Here is a 25,412-nt window from a genome sequence, read left to right as displayed (position 1 = left end):
CTATAGAGTTGTGACAAAGCTTTTATAAAGGGGAGTGCTTCTTTCTCTTTGTATCCAAGACATATGCACAAAGTCTTACCATTCTCCTTGGGCGATGATCCCTCTTTGTCGGATATGCCATTTGCCCGTATGTTTAGTCACCTTGCTTGTCTCATCCTCTCTTCTTGTAATGTGGCATTCACAATGTGTACCGCCTCCTTTTGATTGTTTTTTTCCACCTCCTTTTTTATGTCCTTTGCTACCTCTACCCACCCTTCTTGCATAACCTCAAGCTTAATGACCACTGCTTTGGAGATCTGGGAGGGGGGGAAAGGACAAAAGGCGGGCAAAAGGGTAGAAGGCAAGGAGGACAAGGGTGATTGATGGACCAACGACAAGACAAGGGCCTGCAAAGGCAGGTCAGGGCAGACACGGACAGAGACAGGGTGGAGCAAAGGCAGGTCAGGGCAGACACAGACAGGGATAGGGTGGATCAAAGACACGTGGGCAAGGTGGGGCGGGTCCAAGCATAGGTGGAGGTGGACCGGGAGCGAGTGAGGGTTGGGGCGGGAGCTACAAGAAGGTGGGGTACGGGGTGAGGATGGGAGAGGCAGGGCGAGGTCGAGGGTGCAGAGGGCGAGGTGAAGGACAAGGGGGGCAGGGTAGCAGAGACAAGGTGAGGTTAGGGGTAGAGTGGGGGATATGGTGGGAGAGGCAGGGCAAGGGAGAGGGAGGGAAAGAGAGAGAGATCTATTAACGTCCTTTGGAGGTAAGCCATTGATCCTATTTTGAAAGTTGGAGTCACCATTTGTTGGCTAAGAAATGAACCATGCCATTAAAAAGAGGCCAAAAGCATAGTTGCATTCGTACTACATACGGACTAGTTCGTTCCGCACGGTTTGTACCATACGTAGGGTACGTATCCGTACCAATTCATACCAAAAAACATGCTATTTTGGGCCTATGAAGACTAGACCACACAATATCTTCGAACTCCTAAGCCTTATGTTTATTATCATAATTTCAAGTCTCTCTCACACTCTCTCTCTCCCAACTTCCAAGATGAGTATGCAATTCCAAGAGCATCCCTCCCCCCTCCTCTCTCTCTCTCTCTCTCTCTCTCTCTCTCTCTCTCTCTCACACACACACACACACACACACACACACACACACACACACACACACAAGAATGAAGAGCCTCTTTGTCCATCCACCCTACACATTATAAACATGTGTTCTATTATCTATAATCCAAAATAACCAAGTTTTATTTTTGTACTGATATCGTACCATTCCTTATAAAATCATAAGGTACCAATTAGTACCATATTTTATCGCATCGTACCTTTCGTACCTGACAACCTTGGCCAAAGGTTGTACTTTGCCTTGCGCTACTACTAGACCAATAGTTTTATCAATGAGCTCATAGTGGTCTCGGTGAAAAGAAAAACTCTACCAACAAAGAGGCAAAGCTAGTAAACCGAAAGGATGTGGAAACCAGAAAAACATTGTCTATTGTAGTAAGATTTAGGTTTTGTTTTGGTGTCAAACTAAGCTATCCCAATGCCCCAAGTCTTGGCCAAGAAGTCACTTTGCCTCCAATGAGGACTTAGGAGAGTTACCTATTGGGAATAAAGGCCCACCGTGCCTTTTACGGTGTTCAGGTGTACTTTATATATATTATCAAAACCTAAAGTGGTACATCCCAATACTGTACCAAACACTTTGTGTGTCGAACTCCCACTCCTTCTGCTCACTCTTCCTACTCTGAACTTTGCACTCAGTCCTGTACTTTGTCTTGATCCTAGCAAGTCGGCCATCAAACTCGTATCAGAGCCAGCAAGGTTGGGCGAGTAGTCGACTCTACAATTAGGTCGACGCAACCAGGCAGGCAGCATGTGAGCCGAAGGAAGTCGACATGTAGGACCAGCAGGTGTAGTTTTGACGACATGCTAGCTGCAACCAACTGGGCTTGGCAAGCAAGCCATTGACAGGCGAAGCGACCGGGAGCAGTCAGTAGTCAACGGGGGCTGTGACAGCTACTGCGACAACTCAACGCGGTCTAACAGGGTCGCGGCTGACGGTATACATGGATAGGCGATAGAGGCAACAAGACAGGTCAACGCATCAGGTGTTTTTTTCCATCATTTTTTAATTATTTCCTGCAAATTTTCTTCTCCCCTTTGTCGGGTGTTCGTATGCACAAGCACAATGTGAAAGTGCGACCTAGAAATTTGGGGCTTTTCCTGGAGTTGGGGACTTTGATGCAGGACAAGACAATCTGACGTAGAAATTGCAAATTTGGTGCACAATTGCCCAAGAAATTTTGGGGCTTTTCACATTTTAGTGAAAAATTTTCAATTCACTAAAATTTTGCACACTGGACCCAAGAAAATTGGGGCTTTCTTCAATTTGTGCAACAATTGCCTAGTACATGCTCTTGGGGACATGTATTGATGCAATCTGGATGGATTCCCTTTTGAAAATTTGGGACTTTTGACCGAAATTGTCAAATTTGTGCCTGTGAATGCTTTTGGAGCAGAAATTGCAGTCAAAATTTGGGGATTTCACATGTAATTGGTACCTTGGCCTCTGAATGTGGCTATAATTGCGTGTGGAGTGCAGCAATAGACACTCTCTAATTCTGAAAATCCATTTGCAGATCTTAAATTTCTGCAATCTTTTGATTTTCGTTGTTGGTTGGTACTTGCAATGTACCTTGGTCACTTGTGTGACATTTGGGCTCGCATTTGGTAACTCTTGAGTCAATTTAGTGCTGCAAATTATGGCTGGAAACAGTGACAGCAGCAATCTTCTACACATCAAGAAGCTTGAGGATGCACATAATTTTGCAATATGGCAAAAACAGTGCTACAATGTCTTGGAGCAGAAGAAACAGGTGAAGCCCATGAAAGCGAAGGGAATAAAACCTCAAATATGGAATAAGAAGAGTGGGATGATTTGGATGAGTTCGCACGCTCTACCATTGAGCTCCTAGTGTCATACAACTTTCTCTTTAATATTGAGAAGCTGAATTCAGCATATGCAATGTGGCAAAGACTTGAAGAATTGTATGCTCAGAAAAGTGCAGCCAACAAGGTTTATTGGCTGAAAAAGGTAATGGACTTTCGCATGAAGGAAGGTACAGCCATGTCTGTACATTTGAACGAGTTCAACTCAATTTTCAGTCAGCTGATTGCTTTGGATTTCTATATTGATGATGAGTTCAAGGCTACTTTCTTGCTATGCACTTTGCCTGAGAGTTAGGATACTTTCAAGACAACCTTGAGTAACTCAAATGCTCAATTGTTATATTCTGATGTGGAGAGTTCTTTGCTGATGGAAGAACTCAACAAGCAAAATAATTCAACAAACAAGTCTTCTAATGCATTGCACACTCGAGGCAGATTTCAACAAAAGGGCAATTCTGAAAATAGAGCACGCAGCAAGTCTTGTGGCAAAAATGTGGAGTACCATCATTGTGGCGCAAGAAAGGGCACTACAAAAGGGATTGTTTTCAATTGAAGAAAGAGAAAGGCAAAAACAAAAACACTGAAGACAATAAGGCTGAGAAAAAGGACAGCCAGCTTGCAAAGAAGAGTAGTGTGAAGATAGAAGAGGTGAATGTAGTCACTCATGAGAATGATAGTGATGGTGATATACTTCTTGCTTCTTCTTTGAGTGCACCTACATTGATTGCAGATTCTGAGGATGACAAGCACACTTGGATACTTGATTCAGGTGTGTCTTTTCATGTTACACCGCATCATGAGTGGTTTTTTGACTACAATGGTGGTACACGTGGTGTTGTCCACTTAGGGGATAACTATGCATTTAAAATTGCAAGCATTGGTAGTGTAAAACTGGAATTTCAGCATGGCTCCGTCTTTGTTTTACATAATGTGAGGTATGTACCTCAGCTCAAGAAGAGTTTGATAAGCATAGGGCAACTAGATGATGAATGCTATCACACCACCTTTGGGGATAGCAAATGGAAAATTTGTAAGGGCTCTTGCATTGTTGCCAAGGGCTCCAAAAGTGATATTTTGTATCCTTTGCATGTATCTAGCATGCATGACCATGTAGTCGCCATAACCGAGCAGCTAAGTGTTTCTTTGTGGCATAGCCAGTCGGGACTCAATAGTCAAACTGGAATGAAAGTGCTTTCTCGCTTAGGTTATTTGCCATCTTTGAGATATGCTGATTTTGAACAGTGTGATTATTGTATTTATGGTAAGCATGCTCAAACGTCACATAAGAAATCTTTCTCTAAAAGTGTATTGCATTGTCTACTACATGGGCAGAGTATGTGGCTGCCACTAAGGCATGCAACGAGGCTTTATGTCTTTCACGTTTGGTGAGAGAGCTTGGTATTACAAAGGTTCCTATCCTCCATTGTGACATTTAAAGTGCTATCATGCTAGCACAGAATCCTGTATTTCACGCAAAGATAGCACATACAGGTGAAGTATCATTTTATCAGGGATGTACTTGACAACAAGAGCATTGAGCTTGTCAAGGTACATACAAATGATAACCCTGCAAACCTTCTCACAAAGGATCTTCCAACAAAGCAGTTTGCTCATTGCCGCCAAATGATGGGGGTTGGATAGTATATGTGTATTTCAACTTTGTACATACATAGACTTAGCTGATTCTTTTCTCTACCTTCAGGCACATTGCCTTTAGGTGAGAGGTTGTTGGGAATAAAGGCCCATTGTGCCTTTTACGGTGTTTGGGTGTGAACAGACCCTTGCACTTGTATTTTATATATATTATCAAAGCCTAAAGTGGTATATCCCAGTATTGTACCAAACACTTTGTGTGTCGTGTTCCCACTCCTTCTGCTCACTCTTCTTACTTCGAACTCTGCACTCAATCATGTACTTTGTCTTGATCCTAGTAAGTTGGCCATCATTACCCATACCAAATGGTGTGGGAGGTTTGAGTAAGGGATTTGGGTTGTATCATGTATGCCCTTGCCCTTGGAATACTCCTTGTCAAGACCTACCTTTTGGCAATGCTAGTGAAAGCTATTTTTCTTTAGGATATTCTGCCAACATAGCTTAAGTCTTGATTGGAAACTTCTCTACTCCTTACTAGTCTTGTTGATTTTTTCAATCCCTAGCTTCCCCTTTTGAGAGGTGGATACTAGGGGCCCTCTCTTAATAGTGTAACACTGAATTCTTGTGGAGTCAAACAACCTTGGAACATGCAAGAGTTGACACCCAAACTCATAGAAGGTGGGTAATTGGGATTGTGAGAAAGTTAACTGCATGAAATCAAAGAATTTAGGTGGTGACTTATTCTAAAAAAAGTGATTTGATCATCATCTAACTTTGGGAATGACATGAGGGACCGAGATACTTGATATGGATGCTCTAGAATAGCGACTAGTGAAGAGGGATTTATCCGAAAAGATTAGAACAGCCCAGCAAACATTAATATTTGTGAAAACTCAAGTGATATTTCAAGCTTGAGAAGTGCAAGATGGGTGCCTTGTGCCCTAGGGCGCTTGGTTTGGAAGGGGAATTCCCACCATTGTCTCACCTCTAGTACCGAGTTCATAGATAGGAATGTCCCCTATGGGATTTGTGCCTAAGTAGGACCTCTCCGTTTGTATAGATATAGAAGAAGAGTGAAAGGATAAGATAAATGGACATGGAATGGGAGAAGAACAGGAGGAAATAGGTGGGTTTTGAATGGGAGAAAAATATGTATGACAGTAAACTTGTTAGAAAAAGCATGTGAACCGGATGTATTACTTATCCTTTTACCTCTAGAACTGCCTCTTCTCATATTTGCATTTTCTAGAATGGGTTTTGATCTCCATGCTACCTTGTGCCCAATGCTTGCACATAAGTGGAGTCTGAACCATACATATCTTGCACCAACTCTGGTGGATGCACAAATATTTGGGTAGTTAATGTGCCCATGTTGAAGTGTCCTCTTTTAGCTAGGAGCTGCGAACTCTAGCTAGCATTTAGCCTCAACTATTGTGCACCCTCTTGTAGACTGTAAACCATGAGTAGGTTAACTGAAGATAATGATATTCTTCAGGGGTTTATGGTGTAGAGGGACTCTTGCATGAGAGATGGCCTCGTTATCATGGATAGGAATTCAAGCTACCATTCCCTCAGAGCCTATAGCAGGAAAGAGGATTTGTGGGGGGTTGGTTCTATGGGGGAGTGCTTTGGAAAATATGGTTGAGACATCTTTGAAAGTGTTTTTGTGCATTCTTGAATACCAGCTTTCTACATTAAGGTTTCAGTATTAGTCAATATCTCTTGACTTTGATATCATGTAAGGAAATGCCAGGGTGAACACAAAGAAATGCAACCTACGACACACAATAAACACAATCTAATAAATGCTCAATGAAGGAGAGAATGTATAGAAATGGGAATGATATAAAGGGGTCTAGGTGAGCTAAGAGAGGTGTTGGAGACTTTGGAACAGCTCCAAGAGTTTGTTGTGCCCAAGATTGATATGGAACTCACTAGTAGTCTTCTTGTACAATGCTGAGAGAGTGCTCCCTTGTTGCACAGTGATGGAGAACAGCAAAACACAGCAGTAATGATGATGTGGAAGCCTTCAAGAGTAGTTGATGCGAGTGGCAGTCCTGTAATGATGAAAACAAAACAATCTGAAGCCTCTGGACAGTACAGTCAGACCCAAATAGGTTGGCGATGGCAGGCAGCAGCAATTCCACCTGTGCAAATTCCACTCTTATTGATGCAAATGCCACATGTGAATTATTATCTTCTCTAAGCATACTTGATGGCTTGTTATAAAATAAACACACAATTTTTGGTACAACTCAAGGAAGCTTGCAAAGGTATGAAATATTCAAATGAGAAAAAATGCAACTATATGCCAGGTTTTTCTATGCTAAGACCCTACACATTTTTCAATGGACATTGTAAGTGCAATTGGAGAGGTGGGATATAGCTACAAGCCACCCATATACAATTGAAGGGAAATGAAATATTTAATTATGTGAGGTGTGTGGTGTAGACTTATATAGTATGTGCAAAAAATGGATGAAATATGGATACATCATTGCATGTGATAGCTGGTCGGATCATAGGCAAAGATCTATTATCAATATTATGGCTACTTCTATTCATGGCTCAATAGTGGTTAGTACAGATTTAGATAGCACATCTTTGGCATTCTTAAAGAGAGAATCTTGGATATACTGCTTGAAAATATACTGCAAGTTTGCATGGATAAAGTTGCAAATTGTGTTCATGAAGGGTTATTTATTGAGCAAGTATGGCCTTTTATCTTCTTTACAAGGTGCACTTGCCATTGCTTGGACTTGCTATTTGAGGGCATAGGTGGTTCGGCTTGAATTACTCCTACTTTGCAACAAGGTACCTATTATGAGTATGAAGTACTCTTCGAGAGCAAGCAACGTGGCTCTCACAACTTACAAGATGGTAACTCAACAAGAACTTGAATTTATATTATAATGAGATTGAGTACAACATTGGATACGAGACTTGGTTTGAATGTAGGACAAGACAACACAAGACTAGACTAGGTATTAGAAACCATAGAAGACTTATCTCCTAGGAGCCTCACAACTGGTGCTGGTGATACTAGGGCTTGTAGCCTGATACCCCTATTTATACAAGAGCCTACAAAGGTTACAAGGGTAGCAGTGATGTCAGCAATGACACAAGCATTGATGACATAAGCAATGATGTAAGCCTTGATGACATCAACAATGCATAAACATTGGTGATATCAGTGCTTACATAAGCAATGATGCTAATCTTGACATAGGCAATAACACAATCGATTTTCTAAAATCATGTCCAAGAAACTTTAAGACAAAGCAAAGGCCATCTAGCAGTGAAATCCACAGGAGGCGATGTTGCTTCTCTACATGGGCTTTGGCTTCAATGGATGTTGTCGATAAAACTAAATACTTTGATAGATGCTTGTTAGAAAACTAGAGATTGGTTCCCAAGTTTGCTCACTTACATCATATCCCTTCTAGTATACAAGGTATTGTAGTCCGCTGCATGAGATTCTTGAATCCAGAATTGTCTCCACTGCTTAGTCTTTATGATCTTCTATCTCAAATGATAGTAGTACTTTCAAGATTCTCCCTGAGTTACTTGATATATGACGTTAGGTAATTGGATTTACTTAGCTGATAATCTTTAATGGATCAAGTCTCTCATAATCCAGCTTTAACCATGTTCGTGAGGAACAAAGATTGCAATGCAAAAGCCAAACTTGGTCTCCTATCATGTGCATAGGATAGTCCATTCAATGTTACTCTGCATTTGTCTTGTATTTTTTTGGAGTTTCTTTAATCTGGACTTGCAATTCCTTGTATATAGAAGGCAAATGTTGAGCTACATTTGTAGCGGCTAGATTCTTTGCCTGGTTATTTAGATGGTCATTCATACTTGGGTGACCATAGTTAGCAAAGAAAGAAGTGTATCTAGAATAGGTATGGTAGGAATTACTATAGGCAATCCTAAGGATAGTTGACTATATATCAAAAATACTGCTCTAGCACTTGATTTACTTTGAAGAGCAGAGATTAATGATGAAGTCCATGGATATAGAAGAACGTGGCCCTTTTGGAATGGGCAAGGGATGAAGCAATCCATGAGGGTGATGACGACGAACTTTTGCTCTATTACAAATGTCGCACTTACATGTAAACTATTTCACTAGCTTCCACATCTGGGCCACCAAAAGTCTGTTTATATAAGCTCTATTCTCTTATTGACACCAAAATGCCTTGTTATTGGAAGGTCATGTCTCTTCTTAAGTACCTCTAGTCTTGTTGAACCTAAAGATATATAAAGGATCCCTTTCTAAGAGATCAAATCACCAACAAAGCTGCTCAGGTTTCAAGAGTATTGATTTTTGGTAATATAAGCTCACTCTCCTTCCTTGGATGCAAGATAGGATCCTCATGATAAGGCATTTGATTTTCCTTGTTGATGGCCTCTTTTGTAAGAGATAATGAAGTCAAATCTTGACAAGAAACCGCTCATCTTGCCTCATGACAATTCAAGACTCAAGAGGTCATGAAGTACTCCAAATTCTTGTAATGTGTAGGTTGTGATTTTATGAGAAGATCCTTCAAGTAGATGACACTAAGTCTTGAATGAGTCAATAATTACCAAAGGTTATATATCATAGGATTTCATAATTGCTTTTTGCAATTGAAAACGTCCTAACTAATGGACTCAGTAAATATCACCAACCTGGGATAACGTAAAATTGAAGGATATTTCTCCAAGATGAAGGGGTTGATTGGATCTATAAGGATAAGAATTGGTGTCAATGTGAAGGCTCTCTTGAGGGTTTGAACAGCTTTCTCAACCTCTTGATCCTAGACAAACTTCTCCTTTCCCGTTAAATTGGTTAGAGCAACAACAACAGAAACCTTGGAGGAGTCCTTGATGAAGACTCTAGAAATTAGTGAATCTCAAGAAGCATTCAATATCTCATGTAAGAGTTAGTGTCTCCCACTCAAGAATGGTTTGTATCTTTTTGGGATCCATAAAGATTCCCTTCTTAGCAATGACATACCCAAGAAACTCAACTCCTATTTAGTAAAAAGAGCATTTGCCAAGTTTTGCCCATAATCCCATTTCTTGTAGCTTACTAAGAACTATCTTTACATGATGCTCATGTTCCTCCTAACTCTTGGAGAATCTCAATATCCCATCTATATAAATCATCACAAAGTCATATGCCGTCTTCCATTCATCACTTTCTGACAAGGTTCTAAGTGTAAAGAAATATTCATCTAGAAATAACATCCTATGACAAAGCACGAACCGATAAAGAACACAGGTAGGGTAAGTCAACAACAATCAACACTGAAGCAGAAGATGAATGAATGAATGCTGAACAGATACAATGTTCAATGCAGTAAATACACTATGCAAAGGCGAAATGCTAACCCCCAAACTCCCATGTCTCTAGCACCGGGCAAAGAGTATGAGCTGGAGAGTGTGTTGTACTTTGATGGATCCTAAACCACAATAGACAGCCTCCGGAGATGTCTAGTAGCAGCAAACGGGGCTCAGATGTGGCTGATTAGTGACAGATGGGTCAAGTATGGGTAGAATCAGCAAAACACTGATGATCTAATGATGTGTTGGTCCAGAGGAACGCTAGACAGTAAAATGAAGAGCAATGTGACACATGGCAGAGTAGGCCATGGCTGGATCAGCAAAACGACGACAATATGATGATGTCAACAATGCTGGTGATAGCAGATCTAAGGTCAGCATTGAGCAGGATGAAGACGTCAACAGCAAACACAGCAGTTTTTGGTTGTACAACAGGATAGGAACAATTGCAAATAGATGTGGAGGGCTGGACAACAGAGACAGCAGTGAACAGCAGCTCGAACTGAGATATCCTCCATGGATGAGGAGGGGACAGTAGAGAGGAGTGCCAGTAGTTTGCAAAATAGGATTGGGCTGAGTGGTGGTGTTGGAGAACCCAATTTGTGATAGCCAAGTTGTAGGCAAGCTCGAGCGCCTTAGATTCACCTCCCAGCCTAGCTCAGGAAGATGCAGGAAGAAACGAGCGTAGTATCCTGCCAGCCGTCGAATGCTCATGAGTTATACTAATTTATAACTCACTTACTTAAGGCCTTGTTCCCACTTACTTCCTAAGCCCCCCGAACCCCGTACGGGCGCCCAAGTCCCCTGGACGGTCATCTCTCGTGCTGTTTCCCCATAAGTTACATTCATTAATGTAACATTTCCTCCCCCTTAAGAATCGGTTTCGTCCTCCAAAACGATACTTGGAAGGTCTAACTGAAAATTGGGAAACCCTTTCCTTAAGGTGCTTACTTGCTCCCATGTTGAGCTTTCTTCTGAACAATCTCTCCATTTTACCAAACATTCTTGATAAATAGTATGCCTTGTTCGTCTATTACGAACATTTAGAATTCTTTCTGGTTCATGTGGAATAGATTGGTCACCGAATAGCTCCTCAATCTTATCATTTAAGACTAGGCTATCCATATCACCCAGCTTCTCTCTTAGCTTGCTTACATGGAAAACTGGATGTGTTTTACTACTAGCAGGTAGTTGGAGCTTGTAAGCCTGTTCCCCCACCCTCTTTAAGTATTGTGAAATGACCACAATACCTGGGTGAAAGCTTTGGACATCATCCCGTTTTCATGGTTTTAGTTTGTCTAGGCACTTTAAGATAGACCAATTCCCCTTCTTCAAAGGAGATGTCTCTTCAGTGATGATCGCATAAGCTCTAGCTCGGTCTTGAGCTTTCTTAATATTTTCTTAAGCAAATTTTAACATACTATTCATATCCTCCAAAAAATCTTTTGCTGCTTGAACCTTTTCCTTATGCAATCCTACTGCATGAGGAGCTCTGGGCTAAAACCCATACATTAGCATAAATGAACTATATCCAGTGGAAGAGTATTTGGCACTTTATATGCAAACTCTGCTATCGGTAAATACTCTTCCCAATTAGTTTGCCTTTTACTTACATATGCACTCAACATATCTTCAAGGATTTGGTTAACCCTTTCAGTTTGCCCATCAGTTTGCGGGTGCTCCGCCGTGCTCATGCTAAGTTTAGTATCCAACTTCCTAAATACAGCATGCTAAAATTGACTATCAAATTTTCTATCCCAATCAGAAACTATATTTGCCGAAAGGCCATACAATTGGTATATGTTCTCTATGAACAATCTAGCCAATTTTGGTGTTTTAACATTAGTTGAAGTTGGAATAAACCTAGTCATTTTGGTTAACCTATCCACAATCACCCACACAGAGTCATGCCCCCTTTGTGTCCTGGGTAACCCGACAATAAAGTCCATGGAGATACTCTCCCATTTTCCCGAAGGAATCTCAAATGGGTGGAGAAGTCCTCCCATTTTCAATCTTTCAGCTTTATTAACCTGGCACTTATTACATTTGACCACATAGTCAAGGACGTCCTTATTCATTCCAGGCCAATAGAACTACCTTTTAATAAGACTATAAGTTTTATTAACTCCTAAATGTCCCACACTAGGGGTATCATGACACTCAAAGAGTATTTGGCGCCTTATTTCATCTTTCGGGACACATACCCTACCCTTGTAGAGTAAATGACCATTATCAATGGTAAAATTCTTCCACTTAAATCCCATTTGAGCAACCCCTGATGCTCCATTTCCTTGTTGAACATCCTCAAATGTTCCTTCCTCAGTGGAGGCCCTTCCATTTGGATCCCCATTAAAAATTGCCTCCCATATGTTGGAATATGCCGGATCAACCTAGCATTTTCCTTTTAATGATTCAAGCAAATCGGAAGAGAATTGAGTAAAACTCAATTCATTTATGATGGGCATTCTGCTAAGCGCATCAACCACTATATTGTACTTTCCTTTTCTATACCTTATCTCATAGTCGAACTCTTGGAGGAGTTCGGCCCATCTGGCTTTACGCCCTTGTAGATTCAGTTGGTCATTAAGCCACTTAATGCTTTCATGATCCGACAAGATCAAAAGTTTGGCACCGTATAGATAGTGCCTCCATTTCTTCATTGCATGTACTATTGCATACAACTCCCTCTCATGAACGGAATAATTCTATTTTGCACAGTCTAATTTCTTGCTTTCAAAAGCAACCGGTCGACCCTCTTGCAATAAGACTGCACCTATTGCCTTGTCACTGGCATCAGCTTCAACCAAGAATGGTTTATTGGGATCCACAATTAATAGTACTGAAGCTGTGGCAGAAGCTGTGGCAATAGCTACCTTAAGTTTTTCAAAACTTTCATTTTGGTCTGTTCCCCAATTAAAGCTCTTTCCTTTCCCTTTAAGTTGGTCCATCATTGGAACAGCTATCTTAGCATAATCTTGAATGAATCTACAATAAAATCCAAATAAACCTAGAAAGATCTACAGCTCTTCCAGGTTCCTTGGAGATGGTCATTCAATAATTTCCCTTACTTTTTCTGGATCCATCTTGATTCCCTCTTTCGAGATAACATGCCCTAAATATTTGACCTCTTGTGTGAAGAATTCACATTTAGTTTTCTTCACATAAAGGGAATGAGTTCTTAACAATTGGAATACTTACGGTAAGTCTTCCAAATGTTCTTCTCTTGATTTACTAAAGATCAAGATATCATCCAAGAATACTACTATAAAACGTCCTAGATATGGCCATAACACACTATTCATCAGCTTCATAAATGTAGCTGGTGCACTTGTGAGGCCAAAAGGCATCACCAAAAAGTTATAATGCCCATATCTAGTACGAAATGCCATCTTAGGAACATCCTGGGCCTTAATTCTTACCTGGTGATAGCCTAATCTTAAGTCAATCTTGGTGAAGAATTTTGCCCCTTGTAATTGATCAAAAAGATCTTCCATTCTGGGCATAGGTGATTTGTTCTTCACTGTTATCTTATTAAGTGCTCTATAATCAACATAAAATTGCATAGAGCCATCTTTTTTCTTCACCAATAAAATTGGCGAAGCCCAAGGTGAATTGCTGGGTTGTATAAAACCCTTATCAAGGTAATTCTTGATTTGTCTTTCGACTTCTTGGTGCTGTGTTTCACTTAGCCTGTAAGGTGGTTTAGAAATAGGGTGTGTATCCCTATCTATGTCAATTGGGTGATTTACATCACCCCTATCTGGTGGAAGGCCACTAGGTAGGTTAGATGGAAACACATCTTTAAATTCATCTAACAAACCACTTAATTCATTATTTACATTCAACTCACAAGCATAAGAAAATTGTTGCTTTACATTACAAGAAGTAAAAGTGTCATGTACAGGGAGGGACCATAACATGTATACCTCACAAGTTTCCTTCTTCATTAACTTTTGTATTTCAAGGAAACACATCAAAGGTTTATCAGATACTTCATGTTTACCTTGAATCAAAAAAGTCTTACCATCCCTTTCAAATTCCAGTGTATTATGATGATAACTACGCTTTAAGGATGGCTCCAATCCCCATAGCCACTCCCTCCCTAGAGCAATATCGGCCCTTTCCATATTCATAATTTGGAACTCAAGCTTATCTTTACATCCTTGGATCTCTATTTCCAAATTGGATACCATCGTATCCCATATTTTGTTATCCTGACCTCGCATCATATGAACAATATATTGATGCTCACTCTTTTGTTGGGGAAGTTTCAACTTTCTGACAAGTGCATAACTTATGAAATTTTGGCAGAGTCATCAATCATGACTCTAACCCTCTTCCCACCTATCAATCCATGCACTCTAAGTAAATCATGTGGCCCGAAGGTAGGTTGCCACATTTTAGTTGATATACAACACCTGTGTTGTACATCCTTGTGCAAGACCTCTAAAGATTTATACCTTTTATGCCCCTTTAATTCCAAGGTCTGCACTACATGGATTTGTTTCTCTTTTCCCTTGCCCTTGTCCTTATCTTTTCCTTTATCTTTCCCCTTCTTTCTTTGAGGGCAATTCCAAGAAACATGGTTAGGGGATAGGCAATTGAAACACATCCTTTCTTTTTTGGCCTTATCAAAGTCATCTTGACTTAGCTTTGGCCGTACATATTATCTCTTTTCAAAGGGTTGTTTCTTACCCTTAAGAAATGGCATTTTTCTTTTGGATTTGCCTGCAAATTTTGAGGCCTCAAGTTCCTTAGTCTTGGGCTCTGTGTCAGTGGGACTAGTGACTGCACTTGGACGCATATTATCCTCATTGATTAATGCAAATTTAATTGCCTCTTCAAGCGTCTTAGGTGAACTCCTTTTCACTTCCTTTTTACAAGCCTTATCTAGTCCCCTTATAAATCCTCGTCTTTTGAAATTCATCTATTCCTACCAATTTGAGGATTATCTCACGATACTCCTCGAGATATGTCAACAAAGGTCTTCCCTTTTGTCTCACAAAGGTCTTTCCATTTCATTCTCAGGAATGAATTCTTTCAGAAAGACCGATTCAAATTGAGCCTAAGTTTCAGGTAATTTATTTGCCTCCTTTAAAGTTCTCCACCATTTATATGCCTTAGGTCCCAAGGTTAAACTGGCCTCCAGCGCTTGAAGATGTGGTAGAGTATTCTTTAATTTGTGCAAATCCTCCCATTTTTGGAGGAAGTTAAAGATAGTGTCTTTGTTTCTATCTTTTTCCTCCCCATGAAACTGAGGGAGGGGGTTTCATGTCTTTTAACACTGGGCTATCCCTCAGCTTTTGGTGGGGTTCCCTTGGGTCTCGCATAGTCACATCTACATCTTTCGATGAAGATGGAATATCTGAGGCCTCTGCTTTACCTTTATCCCTTTCGGCCCTTTCTAAGAATGAGGCTAATTGGGATTTTATTTCAGTGAGTGCTTGAGTTAGCAACTCCATTTGAACCCACTGTGCTTGCACACGAGCAGTTAAATCATCAAATTGCTCTCGTGTAGCAAAAAATTCTTCCTAGTGTTCTTCTTGCATTTCATTTTTATCTAAGCCCCCCAAACCCCGTACGGGCACCCAAGTCCCCCAGACAGTCATCTCTCGTACAGTTTCCCATAAGTTACATTCATTAATGTAACAGGTGGGCAACTTGTCTATTTATAGATGCATGGTCCTCCCAAAATGGAGTTTGGCTTATGGGACAAAGACACTCTAGAATCACACTTTTTTTAAAAATGAAAGTTTGGTATTTTTTAGTTTTGGGACTGTAATTAAGAGCTAATTAAGTAATAGTACATTTTTAGCACAACATCCCTTGTCAGGCCCAAATTTGAAGCCAGGAAGGGACTAACGAGATAGATTAAGCCCAAATTTTGTTTTACCCCAAGGTATCCCACCTCAAAGGGTGCTTGTTAGCAGCCTAGTGAACTACCAAGACTACAAAGGTGATAGTTATCTTACCAAGGGACCCCAAGTGATCACCCTAGAGAGGCCAAAGTATCGGACAAAGGGTGCTTGAGTGGCCTACCAGGACGTGCAAATGCGAATGGAACCATAGTAGACTTCTTTTTTTTGAGTATTTGGAATGATAGTTTTCCACTTATTGAGTAATATATGCCCCTACGGAAAAATAAAAGGCAAGGTTAGACCAACACATCATAAAATAGATAAGCTATCGCGACCACTCATAGATGCCGATCAAGCATCAGATATATGGGTAGTATATAGTCGGGAAAGCAAAAATTTAACCTCAAAGACAGGCATGTGAGCTGGTGGATCTAGAGCCGACCACTCTTTAACAGAAAATGGATAAATGCACATATATGCATTTATCCATATATGTGCATGTTAACAAGAACAAAATGTCAATGCATGGGGTAATACAGAGGGCAATGTATTACCCCATGCATATTAACAAGAACAGAATGTCAATGCATGGGGTAATACAGAGGGCAATGTGATACATTATGCTCATGCAAAATACTATACACGGGTGTCACTTGAACAATGCTCTTGTAGAAAAATTGTTCACTTGCCCAAGTACCCTTTTATAATCAGTCATCCTGATGATGCGGATAATGACACAATATACAAATAAATAATAATGTTAATAAAGGAATATGTAATCAAATCCTATCATCACTAAGAGAATAAGGGGACACCTCTCAAAGTGAAAGGAAAAGCCAAAGGGAGTCCCCCTCTCCCCGTTAATTGATCTGTGGTAAAATGTATTGAAGAATCAACTTAGTTAGGATGTGTACAAAGTTATCTGATGTTGACACAAACTCTAGGTGGATGGTGCGCAGCTCAACCTGCTCTTTGGTGAAGTGGTAATGGAAGCCAACGTGTCTTGTTCGCGGATTGATGATAGGATTACTAGCTAGTGTGATAGCACTTTGGTTGTCAAAGAAGATGACAATGGATGTCACACAAGGAAATGGAGTGCCGCCAATAAGCTCCTTAAGTACGTAGCCTTTCTGGTGCCATCAAAGTGTGCCCGACACTTTGCCTCAGCAATGGAAGTAGCCACCGTCTCTTGTCGACAAGGAGCATGCCCAAAGAGTAGATGTAGGTGCCATGGCAACACTGAGTGTCAAGATCTCCCGCCCAATCAAAAATCTGTATTATGACCCTACAAATCCAAACCATGACCATAATTGAGTCCATTAAGAATATATACACTGAACATATCTCAACACACACAAAAGATCAGTCCAATGTGACATTTTAGGTGCATTGAAATATTGACTAAGTAAAGACACTGAGTAAGATAAATCTGGCTTAGTGTGAATCAACTAGAGCAGTTCCCTACAACATATCTATATGTGTGCTCATTGAAGGACTAACCATGGAAATCCTTGGCTAGTTTGATAGTAGGATTGAGAGGCATGGCTACGGGCTATGTCAAAGTAGTTGAAAATTGGTCAAGTAATGGAAGTGCATACTTCTCTTGAGAGACAAAAATGGAATCCCAAAATCTAACTACCTCCATCTCCCCAAAATTAGGATATCTTGCCGAGGTTAGACATCTTAAATATAGAACTAAGCTGGGCCTTAATATTTGCAATGGTAGTAGAATCTGAGCTTGTAATGTGTCGATCATCTACATACAATAAGATATAGCTAACTCCCTCTGAAGTAAATCGCGCATAAAAGTTCAAGTCATAAGAGGTAGAACGGAAACCATGAGTCCGAAGGAACTCGTCCATTCTATGGAAACATGATCATAGTGCTTGCTTTAGCCCATAAAGAGCTTTCCACAAACAAAAGTCCTTATCTTTATGGTCAACAAGAGAAAATTCAAGAGATTGCTCCACATAGACTTTCTTCTTCTTCGGAAAACCATTTAGAAAGGTACTTTTGACATCCATTCATAGTTATGAGAAATGGGGAAACAAGATAGAAACAAAAACGGGAGCGGAAACGGAAACGGTAAAAATTTGGAGTTTCAAGGAGTTTCCACTAACTATAGGAATGAGAAAGGGAGAAACGGAAACGGGAACGGAAATAGAAACGGGAACAGTGAAATGGCAAAAATGTGGTGTTTCGAGGTGTTTCTAGTAACTATGCATCTGTTTGATAGATCAAACAACCATGGTGAGTGGCTAATATGATTAACAAGGAAAATTATGTCAATCGTGCAGTGGATGCAAAGGTCTCCTCATAATCTATGCCATGCTTTTGTCAGAAACCTTGAAGCTAAAGATAAACCTTATATTTATCCAAAGTCCCATCAGCTTTCATTTTGGTCCTAAAGATCCACCTAGTCCCAATGACCATCTTGTGACCTTCTTGAAGGTTCTATTCTAGAGAATACCTTCAAGCTCCTTTTCCATGGCCTCACACCATTGTGGATGCTTTAGAGCCTCCTACCAACTCTTCAATTCAGAATGTGCTATGTAATCTGCTACAAATACACATACAAATGTGGCAGTAGGTGTAAGCTGGCAGATTTTCTTGGGACCTCTAAGATGGAATCCAATGGAAGGGCCCCCGAATCTTGCATGATATGAAGATTGGCTTGGAAGTTATGAACGAAATCAAATGTCAGTTGATGAGTGACTTCTAGTGGTAGATGAAGATTAGCTTGAAAGATTTGGAAGAAATGTGAGTCATATGAAGAGGAGATGTTGGTGCAAAGATCCTTGCAATCCTCAGTACCTATAATGGAAAACCTTTCATGTATTCATTCCTTGGGGAAGTGCTAGTCTTCTTTTCGTTCACAGAATATATATTGTTGGTTTAAAAGATGGGTCAAACCCCAGGCAAGCCTAGAGTGTCGTCCTACACTTGACCCCAACCGCACATAGATTATTGTGCAAATATTGTGCAAGTACGCGTGCGTACTTAGGTACTAGGTTAGAAAGTGGAAGTCTTAGTAGGTGGATCAAAAGTGGATACTAAACATGGCTCAGGTGGCACTATCTTAGATGAAATAGGTTGAGGAATCGACTCGGAGGCAAGTGCAGTGGCCTGTACCATATCCTTCTCATCAAAACTACATCTCTTCGAGTAATCACCTTGTTTGTCCAAGGATTGTTGTCCAAGGATTGAATAAGCAATAGGCTTTCACCTCAAAGGAACATCTCACAAAAATAAGCTTAGGCATTGAGCTATCGTATCTTATCATCAAGCATGTACGGGTAGGCATAGCAGTCGAAGACTCCAAAGTGAGAGATGAGAGGCCAAGTGCCAAAGAATGTCTTGAAGGGGGTCTTTTGGGAGACCACCACAGTCTAACACTGGTTGAGGACATACACTGATGCGTTAAAAGCATCAACCCATAGGCGCTCGAAAAACTCTACTACAAATAACATAGAGCGTACCATATTCATCACAATTCAATTTCTATGCTCTACAACTCCATTCTAAGAGGAGGAGTTGGTAGAGGTGAGTTGGTGAGAGATGACATGTACAAGACGTATCCAAGTAGAGAAATATGCAAAGGTGTCAAATTTATAATTTAATAACTACACTTGTATATATCTCGAACAATCATCCACAATTAAAAAAAGTAACAATGCGCCACTAAGGCAATAATGGATGCTAGCCCACAAAGATCAACATGAACCAATCTAAGTATGTGGTCTACTAAGGGAATGTCGTGAAGTGTTGTTTCCTAAGCTGATAAGCTCTACAAACATCCTTCAATAGTTTTAGGTGGGGAAGGCCCTCAACTATCTAGCAACATGACAGCTCGTAGAGAGTGCAATACCCAAGGTGTCCAAAGCGGAAATGCCATAGACACTCAGTGTTCATAGGCTCCCGTGAGGTGGCTAAAGCCCAGAAATGGTGGAACTCAAGAATTTTGAAAGAGTCGATTGGGATAAGAACTAAGTCATGATATAGAGGCTACTAATAGATTGTGCCTCGTCATGAGCAATCAATAAACCAATTTGAGAGCCTACGACCTCAATTGTGATCGCAATAAAGAAAACCATTAATCCCAATTGATAAAGTTGCTAAACGGATAAAAGACTCACCCTAAGTTGGGGGATATAATACACATCATCCAACAAAGCAAGTTCCTAGCGTCATTAGTATTAAACTTGATGCGATCTAAACTATGCATCTTGACCAAGGAGTTGTTTCCACATCAGACAATCCTGGCTACACGGGCTCAAGAGATTAAAATATCCTAGGCCATCATGTGATGGGTGGCTCCATTGTCCACAATTCAAAAGGGTAAATATTTGCTCGGTTGGGTAGAGTGGGCCTTTGTGGTCGCCTCATCAAGAGGTAACTCAAGAATATGGACTAAGCTCGCATCTGTTGATATATCTACAGAGACGAGGTGAGGCTTCAGTTCAACAAACTAGTCAAATATGCCCTCAGGAGTTGAGAACAAACTGATTGTGATGGCTAACTAGTGGCAATGTGGGTCTGAGTCCTCCATTGCCCCTGAATTTGGTTGCCATCACCTTGCATCCCTTACAGGGGGTTCTTCGACTATGGGATGGGGTTTTGATTCTTGTATCTAGCTCAGGTGCCTCTTGTCTTTGACCAATAAAAATGACAAATCTTTTGACAATGTTAACAATACCTATTTTTTGTTGGGATAAAGGCCCGGTTTAACCTTCGTATATAGCACACACACATTATTTAGCTGTACATGTGAATGCACCCTTACGTGCCCTCCTAAGTATAAATACATTTTATTATTTGTGTACCAACACATTGTTGGTACACTCATATTGCATCATACTTTCACTCTGCTCTCTCTCTCTCTCTCTCTCTCTCTCTCTCTCTCTCTCTCTCTCTCTCTCTCTCTCTCTCTAGCCATCACACTCACTCTCACTCAAACTTCCGCCACTCTCAGCTAAGCTCCACAACAACTGGTATCAGAGCGCAGGTTGTGCATGCTTCCCGAGATTAGACCAAGCAAGACATGACAAGAGTTGGGCGATAGCAGGTCGACAAGAGGATAGTCGAGTTCTCAGTCCAGGCGACACGCAGACAGGTCGCAACCAATAGCTAACCAGTCGCCAGCGTGCAGACGATGGTTGCAACGAGACGGGTCCAACGGGAGAAACAAGCGTGATAGGTCGCAAGCTAGGTATGGCGACGATCAAGCGGGGAACCAACGACAAACGGGAAACCAGGGATAGACGTCACATCAGTCACGCGCGTGGTAACCTCAATGAAATTGGGGATTTTGCCAAATTTGTCAAAATTTTGCTCTTTTGAGTAAAATTTATTGACATTGGATCCCAGAAATTTGGGGCTTTTCATGTATTGGCAAAATTTTGCTAAACTGGGTTAGATTGGCTGACATTTATGCAATTTTGGACCTGAAATTTTAGGGGTTTGTGCAGAATTTGGTAAATTTGTGCATTTTTTCCTGTGTGGTGGCTGGTTCATGTACAAACAACAGAGACTTATTTTTGGTTGAGGAAGAACAGTAGGGTGTTTGCTGGTTCAACTTGTGCTTTTGCATTTCACGGGCATTTACTCTTGTGTTCGTGATAAAATTATTGCAACTTCTTCCAGTTTAGACATCAAGAGTTTGATGGAAATCAAACGGTTTGATGGTCATGGCTTTGACCTTTGGAAAGACCGTATGCAGGGGATTCTGTTCCTAAAGTATTGTTAGGATGCTTTGTAGGGAGATAAACCCGCACTAATATTTGATGCAGATTGAGCTAGAGTAAATGAAAAGATTGTGGCTTACATAAAGATGGGTGTCACTGATAACATCTTGGCAGACATTAAGGATTTAGATACACGGCATGCAATATAGGAGAAGCTGAAAACTACCTATGAGATCACCCACACCTGTTAATCAAGTGCATTTAATACGCAAGTTGATGAATATGCGACTGGATAAGTCAAAGCCTGCAGCTGAGCACTTGAGTGCATTTACAAGGATTTTAAATCAGCTCAAAGATGCAAATTTGGACTTCGATGATAAGTTGAGGGCGATCTTTTTGATCATGACACTGCCTGACTCTTGGGAGACCTTGGTGGTTTCACTTAGCAATAACCCCAATCTCTCATATGATGGGGTGAGGGGTTCTATCTTGAATGAAGAAATTAGACATATGTCTAGGCACAACTCAACTTATAATGTAAGAGGCAGGGTTGAAAAGAAAAATGCAAATGCAGGACAGAGAAACAGGAGCAAGAGCAAAGGAAAGGAAAAGAGTGACATTACTTGCTATCACTGTGTTCGGAAGGGCCACAAGAAACCTGATTGTAGTTATTACAAGAAGGAACAAGAGAGAAAGAAGAATGCAAGAGATAAGAAAAAGGAGGATAAGACTGATGCATCTGAGGCAATCAAAGGCAAAGAAAAACCAATGTGGCCTCTAGTGTGGTCATAGAGGAGCTTTCAAATACAGAGGCTGATGTATTATGTGCAGTTGATTATGATGGCCTTGTATGTCACATGCAAGATATGCAGATTACCAAGGCTGATGTGATTGGTGCACTTTTGTCAGGTCATGGACAGCAAGATAGACTTGCTGATTATGAAAATGCAGGTGCTGGTAATGAAAATGAAGGTGCTGTGTAGCATGAACAACATGCTGAAAATGGCTTACAGCAACCAATAAATGCGGAAAATAATACACCTCCAGATGTAGACCCAATTCTTGAAAATGTTTAATCATTGGGTATACAGATCTACACGCGTAAGAAGGCAACCGCATAGGTTTGACCCCTCCTTGCATTATGTGATGCTTACAGATGAGGGTGAGCCTCTTACATACAAAGAGGCCAAGTCATGTGAGTTCAGCAGTAAGTGGGAGCTAGCTATGCAAGAAGAGATTAAATCTCTATATGCAAATGATACTTGGGATCTTGTGTCATTGCCCAAGCGAAGGAAGCCACTTCCAAACAAATGGGTGTACAAAGTAAAGACAGTTTATGGGAAACCCAAGTACAAGGCAAGACTTGTTGCCAAAGGATATGCACAAAAGGAAGGGATTGACTTCCAAGAGGTCTTCTCACCTGTTGTGAAGATGACCACTCTACATGTGCTTTTTGCTCTCACTACTATATTGAACTTAGAGAGAGCTGTATCAAATGGATGTAAAAATAGCTTTCTTGCATGGTGACATTGATGAGGAAATTTACATGAAACAACCTGAGGGCTTTGTAATTCATGGAAAAGAGCAAATGGTGTGTAAACTAAAACGCAGCTTGTATGGGCTGAAGCAAGCACCACGGCAGTGGTATAAAAAGTTTGACACCTTTATGCTATCTCATGAGTTTACACGCAATCATGCAGATCATTGCTTGTACATGAAAAAGGATACAGATGGCAGCCCCATCATACTTGTTTCGTATGTGGATGATATGTTGCTAGCTGGGAAAAGAAAGACTAGCTTGGATGCTCTAAAAAATCAGCTGAAATCAGCCTTCTCCATGAAAGATTTAGGGAATGCAGAGCATATTTTGGGCATGAGGATTCATAGAGATAGAATGCAGAAATTATTGTTTTTATCTCAAGAAAAGTACATTGAAAAAGTACTGGACAGATTTAACATGGCTGAAGCTAAGCCTTCACCACCATAAGCTTAGCAAAGCCAACAGCCCAAAAGATGACGTGGAAGAAAATGCTATGAAGGGAGTCCCTTATGCATCAGCTTGTGGCTCTCTTATGTATGCTATGGTTGCTACTTGCCCAGACATTGCTCATGCAGTGGGAGTTGTTAGCAGGTTTATGTCAAATCTTGGCAAAACACATTGGGAGGTTGTCAAGTGTATTCTTCGATACCTCAAGGGTACACAAAGAAAGTGTATTTGCTATGGGTAGGGTGCACCTAGTTTACAGGGTTATTGTGATGTAGACATGGCAAGTAACTTGGACACTCATAGGTCCATCAGCGGGTATGTCTTTATAGTTGCTGGTGCGGCTGTTTCTTGGTGTTCCAGGTTGCAGATCATCGTTGCACTAAGTACCACTGAAGCTGAATACATATCAACTACTAAAGCTTCTAAGGAAGCTATATGGTTGAGCAGACTTGTAGAGGATCTCAGCATGTCTATGGGTATTGCAGTTTTGGGATGTGATAGCCAGAGTGCTGTGTATTTGGCTAAGAATCCCATGTATCATTCATGCACAAAGCATATAGATGTGCGATATCACTTCATCAGACAAATTCTAGAAGATGGTCAAATCACATTGACCAAGATCAAAACACAGGACAACCTTGCAGATGTTCTCTTTAAAAGTCTAAGCAAAGCTCAGCATGAGCATTGCATCCGACCAGTAGGAGTTGGTTAGAGGTTCACTTCGGACCTTTAAGTGGGAGGTTGTCGGGATAAAGGCCCGGTTTAACTTTCGTGTATAGTACACACACATTATTTAGCTGTATATGTGAATGCACACTTACGTGCCCCAAGTATAAATACATTTTATTCTTTGTGTACCAACACATTGTTGGTACACTCATATCGCATCGTACTTTCACTCTACTCTCTCTCTCTCTAGTTGTCACACTCTCACGCTCACTCCTCGAACTTCTGTCACTCTCAGCTGAGCTCCACAACATTTTTCTTAGGTACATTCTGTCACCTAGGTGGTTTGAGAGTAGACTTGGTGCTCCCTTATTATTCAGTTGATTGGTTTGGTTTTTGGTTTAGATTTTGAGTTTGATTTTGGTTTTGGTTTTGCGCCTTCTTGCCTTGCCCTTGCTGCCCCCTCTAAGAGATGGTGACAAGAGTCCCCTCTTCAAGACATGCTATGAAATTTATTGAACAGCCAAGCGTAACGCGATAGCTAATACTCAAACTCATAGAACATAGGCATAGTCAACTATGAAATTGAAGTATTTCTTTGGAAGCTTATTCAAGAATAATGTGATCTGTGTCTTTAGGGGACTGAGGAGCCTCTATGGTGAAGAATTCCAGGAGTAAGTGCCGATATTCAGCTAGCTTGACCTTAAGGTCATCCCGGTCTATGATTCTAAATTCTTGAAGCTCATGGTCAAGATAGATATGATGGGTCCTATAGCGAGCTACATAGGAATCAATCAAGTATTCCCACTGCTCTAATGTAAGGTCAAAATGTCGTAACTAAGAATGAAACTATGGAATAAATCCTTGCATCAACTCAACGATGATGGAGGTGTTTCTAGCTTTCCAAGAATAGATAACCTCATATGGAACAAGGCAAGGGTTTGGGTAGGGTTCCAAGCCTTGCATAATGCTCCACAAGCTCTATGAGTCAAGAACATATCTCATCAAGTTTGACCAAGTAGTGATGTTAGACCACTTAAAATGGGACTTGTCAATGAGTGCATGCTTGGCTAATGAGGAGAAAGAACTAAGGCGTGTTAGGTAAGAGAGATAAGGAGGGTAATAAGGAAAATGAGATGGGTAGGCAGAAAGAGGTTGTGATGGTCCAAAAGGTATTGCTTGAGGAGGCACTAGGACTCAATAGCCTTGTCCAATTGTATGCTGAGGCATAGAAACATAACCAGTCAGTCCACTAGATAAAGCCATCTGGGCAAATAGTGGTATCGACTAATCCACACTCAAGAAAGCTTGGGAGAGTGTCCCATGTGTAAAGTCCGAA

The 25,412-nt window shown here is 40.8% G+C and overlaps 1 protein-coding gene across 4 annotated transcripts in view; it reads right to left on the bottom strand.

Moving 5' to 3' along the window:
* The window catches only part of LOC148035224 (B-box zinc finger protein 18-like), a 78,632-nt gene that overhangs the window by 30,534 nt on the left and 22,686 nt on the right, over nt 1-25,412 (bottom strand). For 2 of the 4 annotated variants that reach the window (XM_087680181.1, XM_087680182.1), the window contains exon 5: nt 6,480-6,691. The exons of 1 other annotated variant lie outside the window; for it this stretch is intronic. In XM_087680181.1, coding sequence (XP_087536307.1) covers nt 6,480-6,691 — 212 coding nt within the window. Of the gene's footprint in view, nt 1-6,222; nt 6,692-25,412 lie in introns of those variants that run through there. One more of the 4 variants, XM_087680183.1, reaches the window with a different exon arrangement.

This window comes from Lygodium microphyllum, chromosome 6, assembly GCF_053477565.2.
Source record: "Lygodium microphyllum isolate KBCC chromosome 6, Lygodium_microphyllum_v1.1.10, whole genome shotgun sequence".
Taxonomy (NCBI): Eukaryota; Viridiplantae; Streptophyta; class Polypodiopsida; order Schizaeales; family Lygodiaceae; genus Lygodium; species Lygodium microphyllum.
The sequence above is the reverse complement of the archived record's forward strand: the minus strand, read 5'-3'. Positions and strand labels throughout refer to the sequence as shown.